At 35.8% G+C, this 19,953-nt stretch overlaps 1 protein-coding gene across 1 annotated transcript; it reads left to right on the forward strand.

Moving 5' to 3' along the window:
- The first annotated feature begins 10,649 nt into the window (after positions 1 to 10,649).
- Positions 10,650 to 19,879, forward strand: LOC126727793 (receptor like protein 21-like). Its single transcript, XM_050433708.1, has 5 exons — positions 10,650 to 11,034; positions 15,882 to 16,037; positions 16,308 to 16,382; positions 16,514 to 16,660; positions 17,587 to 19,879. Exons 1-5 carry the CDS (start codon positions 10,650 to 10,652, stop codon positions 19,860 to 19,862), a joined length of 3,039 nt encoding a protein of 1,012 aa, XP_050289665.1. The 3' UTR covers positions 19,863 to 19,879.
- The last annotated feature ends 74 nt before the right edge of the window (positions 19,880 to 19,953 follow it).

Raw genomic sequence — 19,953 nt, forward strand, 5'->3', positions numbered from 1 at the left:
ACAGAGACGTGTTATCGAAGAGGAAACCGAAGAACTCGGCGAAAAACCTCTCTATTGCCCTCCAAATGGTAATTGATTTACTAGACAATCAGTTGGGACACATGGGTAAAAAAGAGACCCTCCAAGCCTAATCTACCCTTTGTACCTAAGCCCTCCAAGCTCCTACTCCAATAAGGCTTCTCGGAACCGTGTCTTGTCTAGCTCTCCGGATCTCGCAACAAGCTCTATGTTGCATCTCCCATCCTTGGCTTCTTCTAATGTTTCCCAGCAGTACCAAAACCTCACTGGACACTCTCAAAAGGTATGGTAAGTGTTTGGGCTTTTGACCTCTCAATGGTATGGAAATGGAGAGGTAGGAGATGAGGAAATTTCACAAACAAATGTGTAGAGAATTGTTGGATGAACAATTTCTAACTCTCAAGTGTTTTTGCTAGGGTTTTCTCTCTGAAGCTCTCTTTTACATTTATGGGTAATGTGGGTATAAATAGTGTAGGCACAGAAAGTGTGTATCAGACTGGATAGGCTGGCAGAACAGAATGTCTCGCGGGGGTCTCACGAGAAGGCCTTACCTGCGAGATATTTGCGAGACACAGCTGTCTCCATCTGGCCTGACTCTTCGCATTCCAATCATGTGCAAGGTACATGCTTCCTTTCACAAGATGCTTAGTCGTGATATACCTGCGAAAACTCTTCAGTCTTCAATAGCTTGAGTCTTCACACTCTCTCTCACTATCACACAACCCTTACAATAAATTCTCACAACAAATACAGGGTACAAAGGATTGAATAAAATTACAATCAAATTTGGCACGGAATAAAAGCCAACAAAATACAAATTTGTAAATCACAACTTTACAATCTCCCCCTTTGGCTATTCTGTGACAAAACCCCTAACAACAGATTCTAGACTTAAACGTGAGTTTGGGAACAATGGCAAAACTCACTCACACCTAATCTAGAAACTGTGAAGCACTTGCAGTTTATACTTGTAACCTGAAACACTCACACATAAACAAAACTTTCATTAAGTTTATGACAAGTTGAACACAAGGTATGAACAAGAGCAAGCATAGTGTGATCAAGTATGTAAACAATAGATATCATGCAAACAAACACTTGATCAAATAAGGGCAGTCATTAAAGAATGACTCCAATGAACATATAACAAGTAAATGTTCATCCGGACATGTACAACGAAGCAATCACTTATGATTACTTGCATGTCCAATCACATAACCAATGCAAAATACATGAAGTATATGCATTTAGGAACAATCCTACTAAAGGCACAAGTGTGAAGTACTTAAGACATATTAACAATATCTAGAAGTACACAGAAAATGCTACATAAGCATTGAGAAAGTCACAAACACAATATACTGAATAAACACTGAAATTAATTAAAATAACATGTGCTAAGGTTTTAAAACAAAACAATACAAGTATAAACATAAACCAGTAGTTGTAGAAGCTAAGCATAAACATAAACTAGTAGTTGTAGAAGCATAACCCCAAATAAACCGATAACCAATAAACCAATGTTTCTAAGTCTGAACCTATGCTCCCCCTAACACTGTGCAAGCTCTTCCTCAGCTCCCCCTTAAAATTTTCTCCCCCTTTTTGACCAGAATGGCCAAAGGGCTAGAACTGATCTGACTCTGAATCCGATCCCCTCACCATGGACAAATCCTCAATCTGAGAAGACAGTGCAGTGATCTGTCCCTGGACGTACGCAAACTGGGTCGTTGTGTGCTACACATGGGAGTCTAACATGGTAAACATCTGATCCATTCTATTCAGGAGGCAATCGAGTCTGTTTGGTCCTCGTGCTGGTGCAGAAGAGGATGGCTGTGCTAAGGACTCTGGAGCAGAAGTAAATCTATCAATCTCCTCCTTAGTATCACCACCCTCGTCCTCAACTTGATCCCGTGGTATCATATGCAAACCTGTTTTAGAGCCCTTGATGTGAGTTGTGCTCCTATTTACTGTTAGATCACTCGGGAGTTTCAGTTTTGCCTTAACAATCAATCCCATAATTAATGAGGGAAAAGGCATTGCAGTCCTTGAATTCTGCTTCTCAATGCTCTTTTTCAATACATGGATGATATGCCCACAAATATCTATCTCTTTATGGGTAAAGAGATCATACAGAAATCTTGTCGTTGGAGCTGACAGTGTAGTGAGGTTGGTGACCGGATACAAGTTGTGAATCATCACATATGCCAAAGCCCTCATCTCTGGTGAGAATGGTATTGTGTTCATGGATGGCCTTTTCGGTGTGCCACCAAGTGTCCGTATCATCTTATCAGTAGACCCCAATCTATCCTCATATTGCACTGTAATCGACTGTGAGGGAGGACGAACCTCTAAAAAATCTTGGATGATTTCCCTTCTAATCACAAATTCTTTGTGCCTTACCCAGCACTCAATACGATCCTTGTCAACAACAGCATTGGAGAAAAACTCCATGATAATCTCTGAATACACAACCCTAACTGGGTTCAACAATTTGGTCCAAGTTCTTTCTTTGAACACCTCAAGGATGAAAGTGCCCTCAAGTGATTCCAATTGCACTACCCTTTCCATGATAATGGTTGCGCCCTTGTAGCAATCATTGTATTTCATATCTGCTTCTGCTGACCTGAAGTTGTCGAAATCAGCGCATGAACGTTTGGATGATTTCTTGGTGGCTGCATGCTTAGTAGGAGCCATCTGTGCAAAGTCACACAATCACAGAAAAGAACCAAGTACAACACCACAAAATAGATCAAAAATTGATTAAATTCATGTTAGATCAAACAAAAATGAAGACATCTCAAAACAAAGCATATCACACTCAAAATAGAGCAAACAGACATAACCAACATGCTAAAAATGTTAGAGCATGTAAGTATAATCTGAATGCATGAATAGACTGAGTGTGCCTGTGTGTGCATAGGCTGTGCATGTACTTGTGCATGTGTGTGCATCTTGAGAAGCATGAGGGGTGCCTAGAGGGGCCCTAGAGAGTGCCTAGTGTGTGCAATGCATGGCATTGATGCACAAAGTAAACAAAGTGTGTAACACACACGAGCACCGACCAAAAAGTTAGACAAGAGTAAACATGATAAGAACTAAACCTTAGGAACTCACTTGAGTTCAAAACAAACACAGAAATGTCACTAAGACATTCTGTCAAGCACCTTGAATGCAACAGTGCACAACAAATATGGAGAATGCATGAACATAGTGAAAATATGCCTTAGTACATGTTAGAACTGCCACAAGGGACCAACACAGATGCACAAACAACAAATGGGACTAAGCCCAATCAAGAACTTAAAAAAAAAATTCACAAAAATAGGAAACCCAACCCAATTTTTGAAAATTCCCAATTTTCAAAACCCTAAGCACAAATTCTGCATAATCCGAAAGTAAAAGATGAAAATAGTGTTAGAAACACATACCTTGAAAAGATTTTGCAGAGATTTTGCTTGAAAATGATGGGGTTTGAATGAAATAGTGATTTGGGTTTTAAGGGGTTCAAGGGAAGTGAAAAAAAATTTGAAAAACTCTCACATCTACTACATAAAAACTAAAAACACACGTTTTTCGCGGGTTAGTCGCGACTTAGTTGCGAAACAGTCGCGAAAAGAGCCACTGAAGCACAAATGCTTTCGTGAGAAGCTATTAGTCGCGAATTAGGCGCGAGATAGTCGCGAAAGTTTCTATGTGATTTTGAGAAAAATTTAGTTTTTGCCTAAAAACCATTTTGCGAGAAGAGGTTAGTCGCGAAATACCCGCGAGGCAGTAACGAGAGTTTTTGTATGAAAAAAATGACTTTTGATTTCCCTCAAGCACATTTCGCGGGAAGCTCTAAGTCACGAGCTTCTCGCGAAACAGCCTCTGAACTAGTTTTTGATGAAAAACACAAAATTGCATTTTGAACAAAAACTTAAAAGCACGAAAGTATAAAATCACTTTCAAAAATAGATAAAACACTCAAAAATCTTTTTGGATTTGATCATCAAGTACTTGAGCATACACATCACATTTGAACATGTACAATCACACAAATGAGATAAGCATTCATTGAATCAAATTCTTGTGTGTTGTGGGTGAGTATCAAGTGTGAAATAGTCCTTAGATCAGAGTGAAGCTTCAATGATCAATTCAATCAAGTTATACAAAACTAGTACTAAGTCAAGTGATCAATCTCAATTATAGAAATGAACATATATGGCCTCCCACAAATTGATTACACAACTTAGAAGCTTTTCATTTGGCTTCTGCATAAATCATGACATTTGATCCTTTTTGGATAAATACATCTCTTTTTGAGATCGGTACTTGAAATTTTTGATATTTCAACATTGAGGATTAGCCTTTGGCTTTTTGAGCACCATACATTTCCATACAAAAGTCGTTTTCCCTTTTTCCTAGTCAAATACTAATATGTGCGACAGGCTTTTGCAGCTCAATATCTCTTTTTCACTTTGAGATTTACATTTGGAGAGCTCAATTGCAAAAATATAAAAAATAACATGGGAAGAGATATAGGCACAAGTCTATGCAAGTATCAAGACCATCAAGACAATTGACCAATCATTCATGACAAGCTTGAAGATCTATTTACAACAATCATGCATAGTTTTCAAGATTTCTTCCACACAGATAGATGTGCAAATAGAAACAAGTTAAGCTCGAAAATGTACTACACCATTAGTATGAAGGTACTAGGCCAAACTTACATGTGATATACACAAAGACAAGCGATCAAACTTTTTGAAGATTTTTCAATTTTTATGGGTTTTTGAATTTTGAACACACTAAAAAACAGAGCAAGAATTGAAAGAACACAAAAAAAAAAAACTTGTAAAAGAAGACATGCTATAAACAGAAAACAATGCATGATATAATGCATGAACCTATTATCCTAATCATTGGAAGTATTGATGCATGGACATGGGAGATAATCATGCATGAGTACCCTCTTCACCCACACGTCACGTGTGTTCGGGGTGATATCCCTATAGAATTGGGTACGTGAATTGTGACCTTCAAACCCGCTGTCGAAGTTCGCCAAACATGTGGTGAATGCCTCAATCATCTTCATTACATCCATCACACCAGAATCTTCATTTTGACTTCGTGGTTGCCCAACAGTCCAAATCCTCCTGTCATCTCTTGGTCCTCTTGACCTTTGATCCCTAGGATTGTTCAATGCTCTCAGCTTATGACAATTAGGTCTGGTGTACCCTTGAAGTCCACAATAATGGCATACATGGTTCGTTCTCGAACTTCTTTGTGATTTTGGAGGTAATCTTCCTTTGGCTTCAGTTCTAACCACTGATTGGTTACGAGACTTGTTCAGCACCCGTTGGTCAGCCACATTCTTCTTCGTTTCATCCTTTACTTTCTTAGGAGTAGAGGCAACTACAATCGGCTCTCTAGCCTTCACAAACTTTACTTCTTTGGTGACATTGGCTGATGAGCTACTCCCTTCGGTATATCCCAACCCAGAATTGTTTGAGAAATTTTTTTGAGATGAAATAACATTATCTAGCTTCTTCGTGGATACCCTCTCTATCTTGGCATTTGCTTGCACTACCTCTAGCTCAAGAAATCTGATTTTTGAATAAGCTTCAGTCAACTCACCATTCATCGTTTCTATCTCACACTTGGCCTTCTTATACCATGCTGGCAGACTTTTATTGTCCCCCTCTGCCTTTTTCATCTTCTTTACGGTTGCCTTGGCTATCCTTGTATACTCTCCTGACTTCTCAAGGAGTGAGTTGTAGTTCTCTTGAAGGTTGGCTGCGATTTCATCTTCTTCAGCATCAGATTCTTCGACAACTCCCATTGATTCTTTATCACTATGATCCCTAAGCTCTTGTACCAACAAGTTCAACTCCTCCGAAAACTCATTATGGGTAATAGTCATAAACGCGGAGTAGTTCCCTTCTCCATCACAACTCTCTTTAGAATCTGAATTTGAAGAATCTGAATCACTAAGTGGTGTGGCATACGCCTTGCCCTTTCCTCTTAGATAGTTTGGACACTCCTTCTTGAGATGTCCATGGCCATTGCATTCATAACACACAATGCCTTGAGGAGACTGGGAATCATTTCCTTCTTTCTTCTTAAACTCCTTCCTATCACCTTTGGAGGATGAGAACTTCCCTCCGCTAAACGGTTTCCCACTGTTCTTCATCTTCAGAAATTTCCGAAAGTTCTTTGCCAGAAATACTACATCCTTTTCCACTCCATCTTCTTTGGAGGAATCATTCATTCTTTCGGTGATGGTTTTAAGAGCAAGAGATTTACTTGTCTTATGAGAAGGCAGTCCAAGCTTATACATTTGAAGAGACCCAATGAGCTCTTGGATCTTAATTTCATCCAAATCTTTACGCTCCTCTATAGCTGTGACTTTCGCTCGGAAGCTTTCCGGTAGGGACCTCAAAATTTTTCTCACCACCTTAGCATCCTCAATCTTCTCACCAAGATTGAGCTTCACGATCACAATTTCGTTAAGCTTTCCATAGAATGAATCAAAGGACTCATCATCTCCCATCTTAAGCTCTTCGAATTTGGTGGTTAACATCTGAAGCTTTGTGTCCTTAACTTTCTTTGTTCCTTCATAGGTGGTCTCCAATATCTCCCAAGCTTCCTTGGCTATTGTTATGTGAGAAATCCTTTGGAACTCATTTGGAGAAACACCACAAAATATAGCATTCAATGCTTTATTGTTAGCATTAGCTGCCGTAAGTGCTGCTTTATCCCAAGTGGATTTAGCAGCCTCTGGCCTAGTCCAACCTACTTCTACGGCATCCTAAACAGTATCATCTATTGAACATAGAAATGCCCTCATTCGGACTTTTCAAAAAGCGTAGTTACTACCATCAAAGAATGGTGGAACATTCAAAGATTGAGACCGGTCCATCTCAATATGGGGTCAAGGAACACACTCAAGTATTTAAACTAGCGAGTGTACCCACTCTGATACCAATTGCAAACTTGAAATGTGTGAAAACACAAGAGCTTATTTAGACCCCTAATTCAAATTACGGCTTGGTTGATTTTACACTAACTTAATACTAAGTGCGGAATAGTATAAACGCAAGCAAACAAGTAAGAGAGCTACTCTAATTCATATTTAAAGCAACACAGCAGTAAAATGAAATGAACAAGAGTAGGGAAGAGAGATGCAAACACAGGTAACACAGAGACGTGTTATCAAAGAGGAAACCAAAGAACTTGGCGAAAAACCTCTTCATTGCCCTCTAAGCGGTAATCAATCCACTAGACAATCAGTTGGGATACATGGGTAAGCAAGAGACCCTCCAGGCCTAATCTATCCTCTGTACCTAAGCCCTCCAAGCTCCTATTCCAACAAAGCTTCTCGGAACCGTGTCTTGTCTAGCTCTCTAAATCCCGCAACAAGCTCCATATTACATCTGCCATCCTTGGCTTCTTCCAATGTTTCCCAGCAGCACCAAAACCTCACTAGACACTCTCAAAAGGTGTGGTAAGTGTTTGGGCTTTTGACCTCTTAATGGTATGGAAATGGAGAGATAGGAGATGAGGAAATTCCACAAACAAATGTGTAGAGAATTGTTGGATGAACAATTTCTAACTCTCAAGTGTTTTTGCTAGGTTTTTCTCTCTGAAGCTCTCTTTTACATTTGTGGGTAATGTGGGTATAAATAGTGTAGGCACAGAAAGTGTGTATCAGACTGGACAGACTTGCAGAACAGAATGTCTTGCGGGTGTCTCGCGGGAAGGCCTTACCAACGAGATACTCGCGAGACACAGCTGTCTCCATCTGGCCTGACTCTTCGCATTCCAGTCATGTGCAAGGCACATGCTTCCTTTCGTGGGATGCTTAGTCACAATATACCTACGAAAACTCTTCAGTCTTCAATAGCTTGAGTTTTCACACTCTCTCTCACTATCACACAACCCTTACAATAAATTCCCACAACAAATACAGGGTACAAAAGATTGAATAAAATTTTAATCAAATTTGGCATGGAATAAAAGCCAACAAAATTCAAATTTGTAAATCACAACTTTACAATATTTATCGTGGTTTGATAAACTCCATACCTACATCCACATGCAATGCAACACCAGCTAAATTCACTATTAATGATATGGATTACAACAACACTTAATCAAACTGACTCACACACCTTGCAAATATAAACAAAACCTCTCACAACTCACAAACCTTATTCTCACAAAGACAAACTCACTTACAAATCTCACACACATATACTCACAATCCAAAAACCTCAATACACTAAAAAAACTCACATGCTCACAAAACAAACTCTTAACTGATGCCACATGTATCTTTCAACTCAAACAAATTTGCCAAAATGCTCTAAGAAACCCACTTTATGTTCTTCTACGAGTCTTCTCCCCATGTGGAAGGATTTCAAAAGTCACAAATCCTTTGCAATAATATTTATTTATAAGGTTTTGCTTATATTTTTTCATGTACAATGAATATCTATATTTCTCTTCAATAAGATAATTTTTTTTTCCTTTCATATCAAGAAAAATCCACATCTCGTTAAGAAACCTAAACCAAATCTAATTAGAAATTTGATGCAATATTTAATGGTATATATATACAACACTTAATTGGTATAACAATGAATCATATAAGTAAGAAAATTTATATTTAAACACATAGATTGTTTAACTTAATTAATTAACCAAGTTAACACTTAGATTTATTATTTAGATCTAGGTTAAATAGCAATAAATCATATCATGTAGTGTGGAAAAATAAATAAGACAATGATATGATTACCTAGGAAAACCAATGAAACCAATTGTTTCAAGGTAAAAAACCTGGGGAGGATTTAACCTGACCTATCCTTAAGGCAAAAAAATCCACTATGATAGAATGGAAGTTTACAATGGATTTTCCCCCTAAAATCTAAAGCTACCTCTTGTAGAACTTACTCATATGACTACGTGGAGCTCCGAATCCACGGATTCTTCTATCTTGAATTTTTTGCACACAAACACCCATGTTTGTGACTTTGAGATCCCACTCAAAGGTTTTAGATCACCATCAGCAGTGGATCTTGTATGCAGCAACTTCTACAACACCGAATCTTGAGATTCTTCAAGGAATATTGCCAGTAGAAGACTTCAGAGAGTTTTGGGTACAAAAACCCTAGATCTACAATTGGAGGCACATGATGCACTCTTTTCTCTCTAAAAACCTCTTAAAACCCCATCTAGGGTTAGCTTATACTATCCTTTAAATGGATTGCGATCTGAGCTTCAAACAGACAAGTTATGGGTTTTTACATTTGCTGATTTTTGCTGATCTGCAACTTTTGATCAATCAAGCCTAATCGATCAAACCCTTCCGATCGATCGAGCCTAATCGATCGAACCAGTTTGATTTTGACTTTCTGAACCTGTAGCTTGTATGTTCTTTGAATTTTGACTTGTAGCACTTTGAGCATTATCTAATATGGCTTTATAGACTCTAAGATCTGTATCTAGACAAGTTTATGTTCATGGTTTGTCAATTATTCTGAACTTTTAGAACCTAACAATATCAATGCGGATTAGGATCCCATACAATACCTAGGGTATTGCATGGGCTTATTCATCTCACACACGATTTTTATTTCTTTAATTTGTAATTTTATAATTTGTAATTTTTTATTATTATTTAAAGATTGAGATTGAAATTTTTTTAAAAAAATTTAAAATTCTCAATCTCAACAATAATTGAGAGCAATTGCACATGGTAAAATACCCCTTAACTTGATCGGTGTGAATGCTGTCATCAATAAAGAAGCTGGTGTTTAGTGGAGGTTGACAAACTTCATTTCCGACATTCAAGATTTAATTTAGAAATTAGAATCAAAGCAATGTGAGCTTAAGAAATGTTTTATTGGGCTTGGCCGGCCGCCCCTAATTTTTGTAAAGTCAATTCAGAAGGATTGCCTAGGTCTTGCTCGACAAGAAAGATTCCTTCTCTATTGCATGGGATGGTTTGCTGTTTTGTTTCTCTCTTTTCCAGCGATAAAAGTTTTTGTTTCAATTAAAAAAAATGGAAAAAACCCAAACCCAAAAAGCTTTACGCATTTAATAAACGAGAAATACCAGTAGAGTAATATTACAACCACAAATTATTTTACAACATTTTTACAAACTGTTGTTGTAGGTAACTTCTTATTGGTTTTCATCTAAGCCTACCATAAACATTATTTTTTTATTTACCAATAACCACTCACCATATCAATGGTTTGTAAAATTTTGTAAAAAATTTTGTGTCTTTAACATTACTCATTCCGGTAAGAATGTAGGTAAAATAAACACTATGCTTTAATAAATGCTTTATTTATTAGATTCAAGAATTATTATTATTATTATTTGTTTTTTGTTTGTTTTGTGGAACTCATTATTTTATTTTTTCAGTTTTTGTCTTCATTTGACGTAGAGAAGAGTAAACATGAGATTGTGTTTCTATGATTTTAGTTGACACCGTTTAGGTGACAAATTTGACTTTAACTATTAGAAATAAAAGGATCAAAATGTAAGTTCAATAAACCTCAAGGAGCGTTATATAATTTTCTCTAAACTTTTCTATATAAGAAGATTTATAAGTTGGTGCTTCACAATATTTCACAATGGAGTGGCCTTTAGTGAGGTCTTTATTGTGGGTTTTAGTACTTTTTGCTCACATTCATGAGCTAAGAGCTTGCATTGAGGAAGAGAGGATGGGTCTACTAGAATTGAAGGCATATCTGAAATCTAATACTAATTATACAAAACCCCTTCTTCCATCATGGGTTCACGACCTAAAGAGTGAGTGTTGTAATTGGGAGCGGGTCAAATGTAATGATACCACTGGCTATGTGATCAAGCTTTGGCTCTCCAATATAAACCATGAAACTCACGTCTACGCTGATAATGAAAATCGGTTCTTGAACGAGTCCTTGTTGCAGCCTTTCAAGGAGTTAAGAATTCTTGATTTATCTTGCAATGGAATTTGTGGTTGGCAAGGAAATAAAGGTATGTGAGCTCTGTTTCTTTTTTTTTTTCTTTTTTCTTTTTTTTGAGACAAAGAGCTCTGTTTCTAATTTCAAACACAAAAAAAAAAAAAAAAAAGAGTTAAAAAAAGAAACACAATCATTATAACTCTAGTTGGTAACATATACAATGCACAAGAAATTTTATTCTTTGTCTAAATATGAAATTTGATAATTATGTTAGTTATTAACAGTCTTTTATTTTTGTCAAGAAATTTTATATGGTAGTTGTAAGGACTCAATTTGTAACGATTCCAAATTGGTGTATTGGGCTCGAACGTTAAAGGCCCAAACAATAAATTTATAGAGAGTGGGCTAAAAGGCTAGGCCTTGGTCACCGGATAGTTGTTAGTCATGGTGTTCATGATGGTCGCACAGAGGTGAACTGAGTTTGTTCGAGAAGACTTTCTCTCTGGCATGGCCTGAGCGGCTCCAGTCATTGGACCTCGTCCGAGGAGGTTAATGCTCTTATTATTCCTTTTTCCTTCGGTTACAATGGTTCAAGAGTCGATACATCATGCTCTCACTTTTGGCGCATGAATTCTTACATTATATAACCCCTCTCAGTTGATCCTGACCTTCCATCTGTTGATCAGGCAGGTAACTACTCGAGTGCTTGTCCCATCAGCCGCCTTCCCCCACTTTCTGTTAGTTGCAATAACCAAAGTCACACTGTTCAGGGGTCTTTTCCCATCAATGTGGCCAGGACGTTTGTTGGCGCATTCAATGCGGAGGTGACGTCTTTCCTTGAATCGCTCCCACACTGTACCCCCGTGCGAGTCCTATTCTACTCACCTTTTCTTTTGGGAGGGCTTTGGGGGCTGCCTTTGATGGCGTGTCGTTCTTCCCTTTTAGGCCTTGGGATGCCAAGGACAAGGTCGTCCTCGACTGCATCTCTAGGCCATTTGGACTTTCGCTGCATGTCCTCGGTAACGACTTTCCTCGGCGCGGGCCTTGGGCCCTAATGGAAAGTGGGTCGGGATCACAAATTCTCTGGCCCCACAGTAGTTATTAAAAAATAATTGTTATAGTTATTAATAGACTTTTATTTTAGTTGCGGCAACAATTTACTGCAAATTTAAATATAGAATATGATTTAAACTTAAGCAATATATATATATATATATACACATTAGAATAATGACATGTAAAATTGTTAGGTAATAAATCTTATATGACAAAATATATAAGGTCAACAAACATCAAATGTCCTTGGTTTTAGAGTAATGCTACGTCTACAATATTTTTATAATAAATTTTTAAAGAACATTTCTTAAAAAATTTCAATGTTTTTTGAGTTAATTTGTTATTCTTTATTCTTGATTTACCTTTCTCTAAACTTGAAAACTATTTTGAGAGAGATTGAGAAACAATTGAAAGGAAACTCAATCTTGAGGGGGGACTACTCACAGTATGTACCAATCAAGGAAGTACTATATTGGTATTGGCCATACCAAGGAAATATATTGTATTGGCCATTAAACCAGTACTGATACTCCTCCAAAACGTACCAAAAACATACTAGGTTGTACTAGCTTATTTCGGTTGTACTGGCCTGTCACGGCGTTTCGGCCAGTACAATAAAAAAATAATTAAAAAATATTTTACTTAATCTAATATATTTATGCCAATATGTAGGCTTATAAAATATGTGGATTTAAAATTTTTTGTTGACAAACATAAAAATTAATAAATTTATACTTATATAAATAATACAAATATATATATATGTATAGAAATATATAAATAGCGGTAAATCCGAAATGGTACACTAGTATCAACCGGTACTGAAATATTTTGTTCCCCTGATCAAACCCAAACAGCCTCTAGTACAAAATCGACTCCCTTGGTACCAACTCCATCATTTCAATCAAACCTATTTCCTCACAAACATCAAAAGCTCAAAGCCAACAACTCATTTTCTTTATAAGCTTCATCCAAAACCCCAAACTCATCTATATTTCCAAAATACAAAAGGGAGAATTACACTTTTTCACCCTAAAATTTACCTCAATTCATAGTTTTTTTTTCATATACTATCAAAATGCATGATCAACCCCCAAATAAAATACTTCGTAACACTTAACCTTCTAATGTCTGGTTTGCTATTTAATATATAACGAAATTTAGTTTTAAAAATCCATTTTACTCCTCTACTATCTATTTTGGAGAGAGAGAGAGAGGTATATTAGTCTTTTAATACTGAATTCTGTTAAAGTTTGCACCAAAACAGGTGGCAGGGAGAACTTGAAATAGAGTTATAACTTTGGATGGTTAATCGTGCATTTTAATATTTCTGAGAATAAAGTATAAAATGAAGGGCAGAAAAATGTAAACAACCAATTAGACGAACGAAGTCATTCCAATCCCTCCCACGCCTGAATAACAAAAATGAAACCAACATCACCACTACCTTTTCATTATCACCGATTCATGAATCACCAGCAACCTTACAAAAAATACCACACCTCAAAGGCTACATTCCACAACATGCCCTCAAAACCCAACCCAACCAATTAGACCAAAACCCATTGTACCACCCTTCTCATGGTTTCTACATCTCCCACTCCGATGTCGTTCTCCACCACTGTCACTAGGGAGCTCGATGGTGTGCATCAGACATTTGGTGTTAAAGCCGGTTATAGAGGGTTCTACTCTGAACCTGTGGAGCTCAATCCTAAGCTAGTACATAGCTAGCACAATAAAGGTGGCACTGTTTTTCTGTTTTTGTGATGTCGTTCCTTTGGGTTTCTTGTTTTTTTTTTTTTTTTTTTATAATTTAAATTAATGTCTTTTTCTAAAATTAAGAAATAAATTTAAAAAAAAAATTTAAAGAAAAAGTTAACCTTAGAAACTTGCATGATAACGAAAGACTTAATTGAAAATGAATGAAACTAATTAGATGAATGAAATAAAAAAACCCAAACCTATAGAATAGAAATGAAAAATAATAAAGCTTAGAAGGTAAATTTTATATTTTGACCTATTATTTACATGCTTTTCAAACCCGGACCGGACCGTACGGTCCGACCGGAAAAACCTCGAACCGTTCATTTTTGCGGTTCTTTTAGCATCAAGAACCGTTCTATGAGCAAAAAACAGGGACCCGTGCTAACCGCGGTCGGACCTCACGGTTCTGAGAACCGTGATCAGACCGGTTCTCACGGTTCTCTACTTCCCATTGAATTTGAACCCAAAAAAAAAAAAAAAAAAACACAGAAAAGGAGAAAAGGAAGAAAAGGACGATGAAGAAAGGGTGGTGCCATGAAGCAACCCATTGAATCTGAACCTAAAATTAAAAAATTAAAAAAAAATAATAAAAAAACACAGAAAAGGAGAAAAGGAAAGACTACGACGAAACAGGAGTGGCGCCATGAAGCAACTGCTTCTCCTTTCTTTTTTTTCTTCATATTCTGCTTCTTCTTTCTTTTTTTTCTTCTTCTTCTCTGTCCGTCTCCCTCTCTCTCTTCTTTGCTGAAACCTTGTTAAGTATGTGGTCTGATTTCTCACTTTCCCTTGTATTTGTTATGACTTGACTACACTGACACGGACCTAGTATTGGAAATATTGAAAACTTCCTAAGCTCTCCACGTGTCTACAGTACATGGACACTTGCTGCCTGGCTTCATTGGATTCATGTTTTTGTTAAGTGTGCTGCACTGTTTTGCTGACAACACCACTACCCACTTGACCTCGTGAAGCCCAATGAATTAATTAGAGTGATTTGACTATTCAAATGTTTTTAAATTTTCCTATCCGCCAGTGTTGATACCAGCTTGTATCTTCTTTTTTTTCTTTTTTCTTTTTTAATAAAATATGTCACTTTTAAAAAATTTATTTAAGGTGGGTGATTGCCCTTCTAATTTTTATATTATAATAATTATTATTAACTATTATTATCATAAGTTTAACTAATCAAAATATAAATAAAGAAAGAAACACTATATTTTTGTTTATAAAAGTTATAATATGAAAAATACATTTGAAAAAAATAAATCTTTATATTTAGTTGGACTATTTTAGTTAGTTTTTTTTATTTGTACTAATTTAATATATTTATTTATATTTTAAATAATTATTAAATTAATTATGACGTCATCACGGTTCGACCTCGGTTCGACCTCGGTCCAACCTTAAAAACCTTGAACCTTTTTGTTTTACGGTTCATTGAACGGTCCGAGTCTAAAAATCTTGATTATTTAATTATTTGAAATTTTTTTCAAAGTCATTATTGCCACCATCGTGTTATACATCTTTATCATTACTTGTCTTGTCACATGATTCAGTTTTAGGCCACTATACCATAAAAATCACTAGTTTGAGTCATCGTAATAAATTTGAATAACAGTACCTTGTTCATTGAATAATTGATTAAACAAATAACAACGGTTATTCACCTAGTAATGTCTAAGAGCCTGTTTAGAATGTGCTTATTTGTTTAATTTTATATGAGTTTTTAGTTTCTTTTTGGTATTATTTATGAGTCTCATTGTATTTTTGGCACTATTTATAGTTTACATTGTACTATTCAACTAACTTTTAATTATTATTTTTTCTACACTTTTAGTAAAAAGTTTCCAGTTTCAGCTAAATAAGCTGTTTCCAAATGGACACTAAATGTACTTAATGCGTGTGGATTTCTTCCACCTTCCCATGGGATAATTTGATCATTGAACTTGTCCTCGGAGGAGTGTAGACTATTTTTATCTATGAAATTATTTCAAAATAAAATGTTATTTTTTATTTTGTTTTTCCCTTTAAAAAATATTAAAGAGCACCCTTTTTCTATCGCGTTCTAGGATTTAACAATTGGTTGTATACCTTCTTCAGAATGGAATTCTTGGCCTAAATTGAACAAGCTAATGCACATAAATTTAAGTTGGAATCTCTTGCAAAAGGACATTTTAAGATTTTTGGGTGCACTCCCAAATCTTAAATATTTGGACCTAAGTTACAATGAAATGCAAGGGCCTCTTTCTAGCAAAGGTACGTACATGTAAATTTGAATTTTTCTCAAAATTTCCCCCTAAATTTTCTTTATAAAAAATACCATGAAAAAACTCAAACAAAATTGAAATCTTATATGCCTTATTGACCTCATCTATATTTACGCTAATTGTACATGCTTTCTAGTGAATACTTCAATGCATTTAATAAGATTAAGAGAGTTTTTAAAGTACTTTACTACAAAGAATTCCTTAAATCCTAATTTTTCCTTCAATATGACTAATGTAATTCTCTTCACCTATGATTTAGAACTGAGTAATCTAAGAAATTTGGAGGTACTCATCGTGCGAGAGAATCGACTCAATGGAAGCCTACCATTCAAGGGTAAAATTCCATCATACATTTTTTAACGGCTAAAATAATTTACCCGTGAGAAGGAATATCTTTTAGTACCCACAAGTATGCCATTTTAAAGATTTAATCCTTACACTATCTCTTTTTAATTCTCTTCGCAGATATGACAAATTTTAGAAATTTGGAGATTTTAGATATGAGTGGTAATATGTTCACCGGAATTCTTTCTCCATATATTGGGACACTATCTTCTCTCAAGGCTATATCATTATCTCAAAATAAACTCCATGGGAATTTACATGCTAAAGGTAAGAATCTACCATGAAATCTGGCATTTATACTTTGTTAATGTTACCTGTACTTATCTGACATAGATTAGGAGTGTAAAAACTAAAAACAAGTGAAGAAGAGTGACTGAAATATAATTATTCATGTTAGGTTTTATTGGCAATGGCACATTCCATGACAATGTAATCTTGTTTGAATATGTAATGTGTCGCCAAGAGTTCAAAATTACAAGTCCAAAATGTAGTTCAAAAAAGACACCTGTTTGATTGATGATTGATCAATCAAACAAGTGTCTTTGATAGCCATTTGGTCGTAGCTTGACCGATCAAAAGAAGATTCTCAAAACTTCCTTGATAACTCAATTGATTGAAAATCTTGAAACATGGATTTTGACATGTTTTAGTTGAGTTAGTGCTACCTTGTTTTTCATGCCTTAAACGCAAAATATATAAGATACTTAGTGACGTGCTACAAAAGAGAAAACCTAAACCAAGAAATCATCAACCCGTGAGTCAAAAGACATAAGATAATTACCATCTGCTGTGTGGCTACTAACATGGTGCGGATCAAGAGTTGAAGCCACAGAGCCATCTCAATGTGTTGTTACAAATATAAAATCTTCAAGGTTTTACACAACCCCTGTATCGTTTTTATCTTTCAAGGTTCTCCATCGATTTTTCACTTCATCACCATATTGCTGAATTTATAATGAATTACTTTTTACATAGGGTGACATGCTTGCTTGGGGTGATTAACCTATGATAATCTTGTTTACATATTTTTGTTAATTGGCTTAAATAGTTTAATCTACTGGTTGATAATCCAAGGGGTCAAAACATATTCTTTCCAATTACTATTCTGGCCAGTAAACTAATTGATTGTCTTGTTGATTTTTACATTGGCACATAATTAGGATGGACACTATTAATGTTATTGCTTTTGACAGATTTGGGTATGTTGAAGAAACTTGAAGAGTTAGATCTTTCTGACAATCACTTTGAATGGATCCTCCCTCCATGCCTAAGTCGTTTGACATCTCTTAGGTTATTAGATCTATCTAAGAACCAATTCTGTGGAAATTTGTCTTCATCTGTGATAGCCAACTTGACATCCCTTGAGTACATTGATCTTAGTTATAATCATTTTGGGGGTTTATTCTCATTCAGCTCATTTGCCAATCACTCTAAGCTCAAAGTGATTCGATTTAAAGGTGAAAACTACCGGATTGAAGACGGTAACAAAATTGTGAGTGAAAACAACACATTTGAGATCGAAACTGAAAATCCCAGTTGGGAACCTTCGTTTCAGTTAAAGGTGCTAGTGCTGCCTAACTGTGATCTGAATAAGTTATCCTCCAACATTCCAAAGTTTCTCTTTTACCAGCAAGAATTGGAATTGGTTAATATCTCTCACAATAGGTTGAAGGGAAGCTTCCCCGTTTGGTTGATTGAAAATAATACTAGATTGCAATTGCTAAATCTTCGGGATAATTATTTTGGGGGTCAATTTCACTTGCCAATAGCTCACTGCAATAATCTTTCTTGGTTGGATTTCTCTTACAATAACTTTAATGGGCAGTTGCAGGAAACTATTGGAAAGGTGATTCCAAACTTACAATATCTAAATATATCTCAAAATCATTTTGAAGGTTTTCTCCCATCCTCAATTGGTGACATGAGTAATTTGGAGAAATTGGACTTGTCCAATAATAATTTTTCAGGAGAGGTGCCAATGAAATTGGTTGCCAATTGCACCTCCTTGGTAGTTTTGAAGTTATCTTATAATAAATTTCATGGTGAAATTTTCTCAGAGGGATTCCGATTTTTTAATAGTAGCTTACGTATTTTGGAATTAAAAAACAATCATTTAACAGGTACTTTGCCAACCATGGTACCAATAGCTGGTAGTCAGCTGGGGCTCTTAGATATTAGCAACAATGGCTTTTCAGGTTTAATTCCCAGATGGCTGTCAGGAAATCTGCGGTACTTATGGTCTCTAGACATGAGTAATAATTTTTTTGAAGGTCCAATTCCATGTGAAATGCATGCATATATTTTAATAGACCTTTCTCATAACTTGCTTTCTGAATTGTCACCTTCTTGCGTCGATTCAAATACTATTCAACATCTATTTTTACAAGGCAACAAACTCACTGGATCATTACCGAAACTTTCTTTCAATTTTTCACTTTATTTGGTGACATTGGACATTAGAGATAATAAATTTTATGGTAGAATCCCTAATGGAGTGGGCGTGCTTCCAAATTTAAGAATATTGTTGTTGAGTGGCAACAATTTTAGTGGTGTGATTCCAGACAAGCTGTGTTGGTTAAAGAATATTGCGATAATGGATCTTTCCAGGAACAATTTTTCTGGAACAATACCACATTGCTTTCACGACCTAAAATTTGAGAAGATAGATGCTTTTGATGGCCTTACTGAGCCAAATTCCACTTTTTTGGAGTTCAGACATATAATTGTCCCATATCAAAGTATCCTCAAAAGGAATTTTGAAAATTTTGAGGTAGAACGAGAGGTTGCTGCACAAATTGGAATTGAGTTTGTAATGAAATATAGATCTTACTTCTACAAGGGTGGCATTCTTGATCTCATGTCTGGATTGGATTTATCAGTCAACAAACTAACAGGTGGCATCCCTCCAGAGTTAGGACAACTATCTCCAATTCTTGCACTAAACTTGTCTTACAATCAATTGACAGGTTCCATTCCAAATACATTCTCAAAATTGACTCAGTTGGAGAGTTTGGACCTTTCTCACAACAATTTGAGTGGAGAAATTCCTTCAACATTGATTGATCTGCACTTTCTAGCAGTTTTCAATGTGGCTTACAACAACTTATCAAGTAAAGTTCCAGACATGAAAGGACAATTTGGAACATTTGAAAATAGCAGTTATGAAGGAAATCCATTTCTTTGTGGACCACCACTAGAGAAAAGTTGCACCAAGGTTGATAAATCACCTCCATCACCAATAAAATCTTCAAATGCAAGTCACGGAAAATGGTATGATGTGGATCCTTTAGTCTTCTCCACAACTTTTATCGTATCATACATTATTTTCTTTATTGGTGTAGCTTGTATTCTTTATATTAATCCTTATTGGCAACAACGATGCTTCAATTTGATTGAGAATCGAATGTACTGGTGCTATAATTTTGCATTTTATAAGCTAGAAAGGTTGTCAAACTGTATTTGTCATTAGTTATACTTAATAGGTGATGATGGACACCTATGTGTCTATTTGGTTATGAATAATGGTTATTATGAATATGAAACAAAGTGTTCTGTTTACA

This window comes from Quercus robur, chromosome 5 (genome assembly GCF_932294415.1).
Source record: "Quercus robur chromosome 5, dhQueRobu3.1, whole genome shotgun sequence".
NCBI classification, from domain to species: domain Eukaryota; kingdom Viridiplantae; phylum Streptophyta; class Magnoliopsida; order Fagales; family Fagaceae; genus Quercus; species Quercus robur.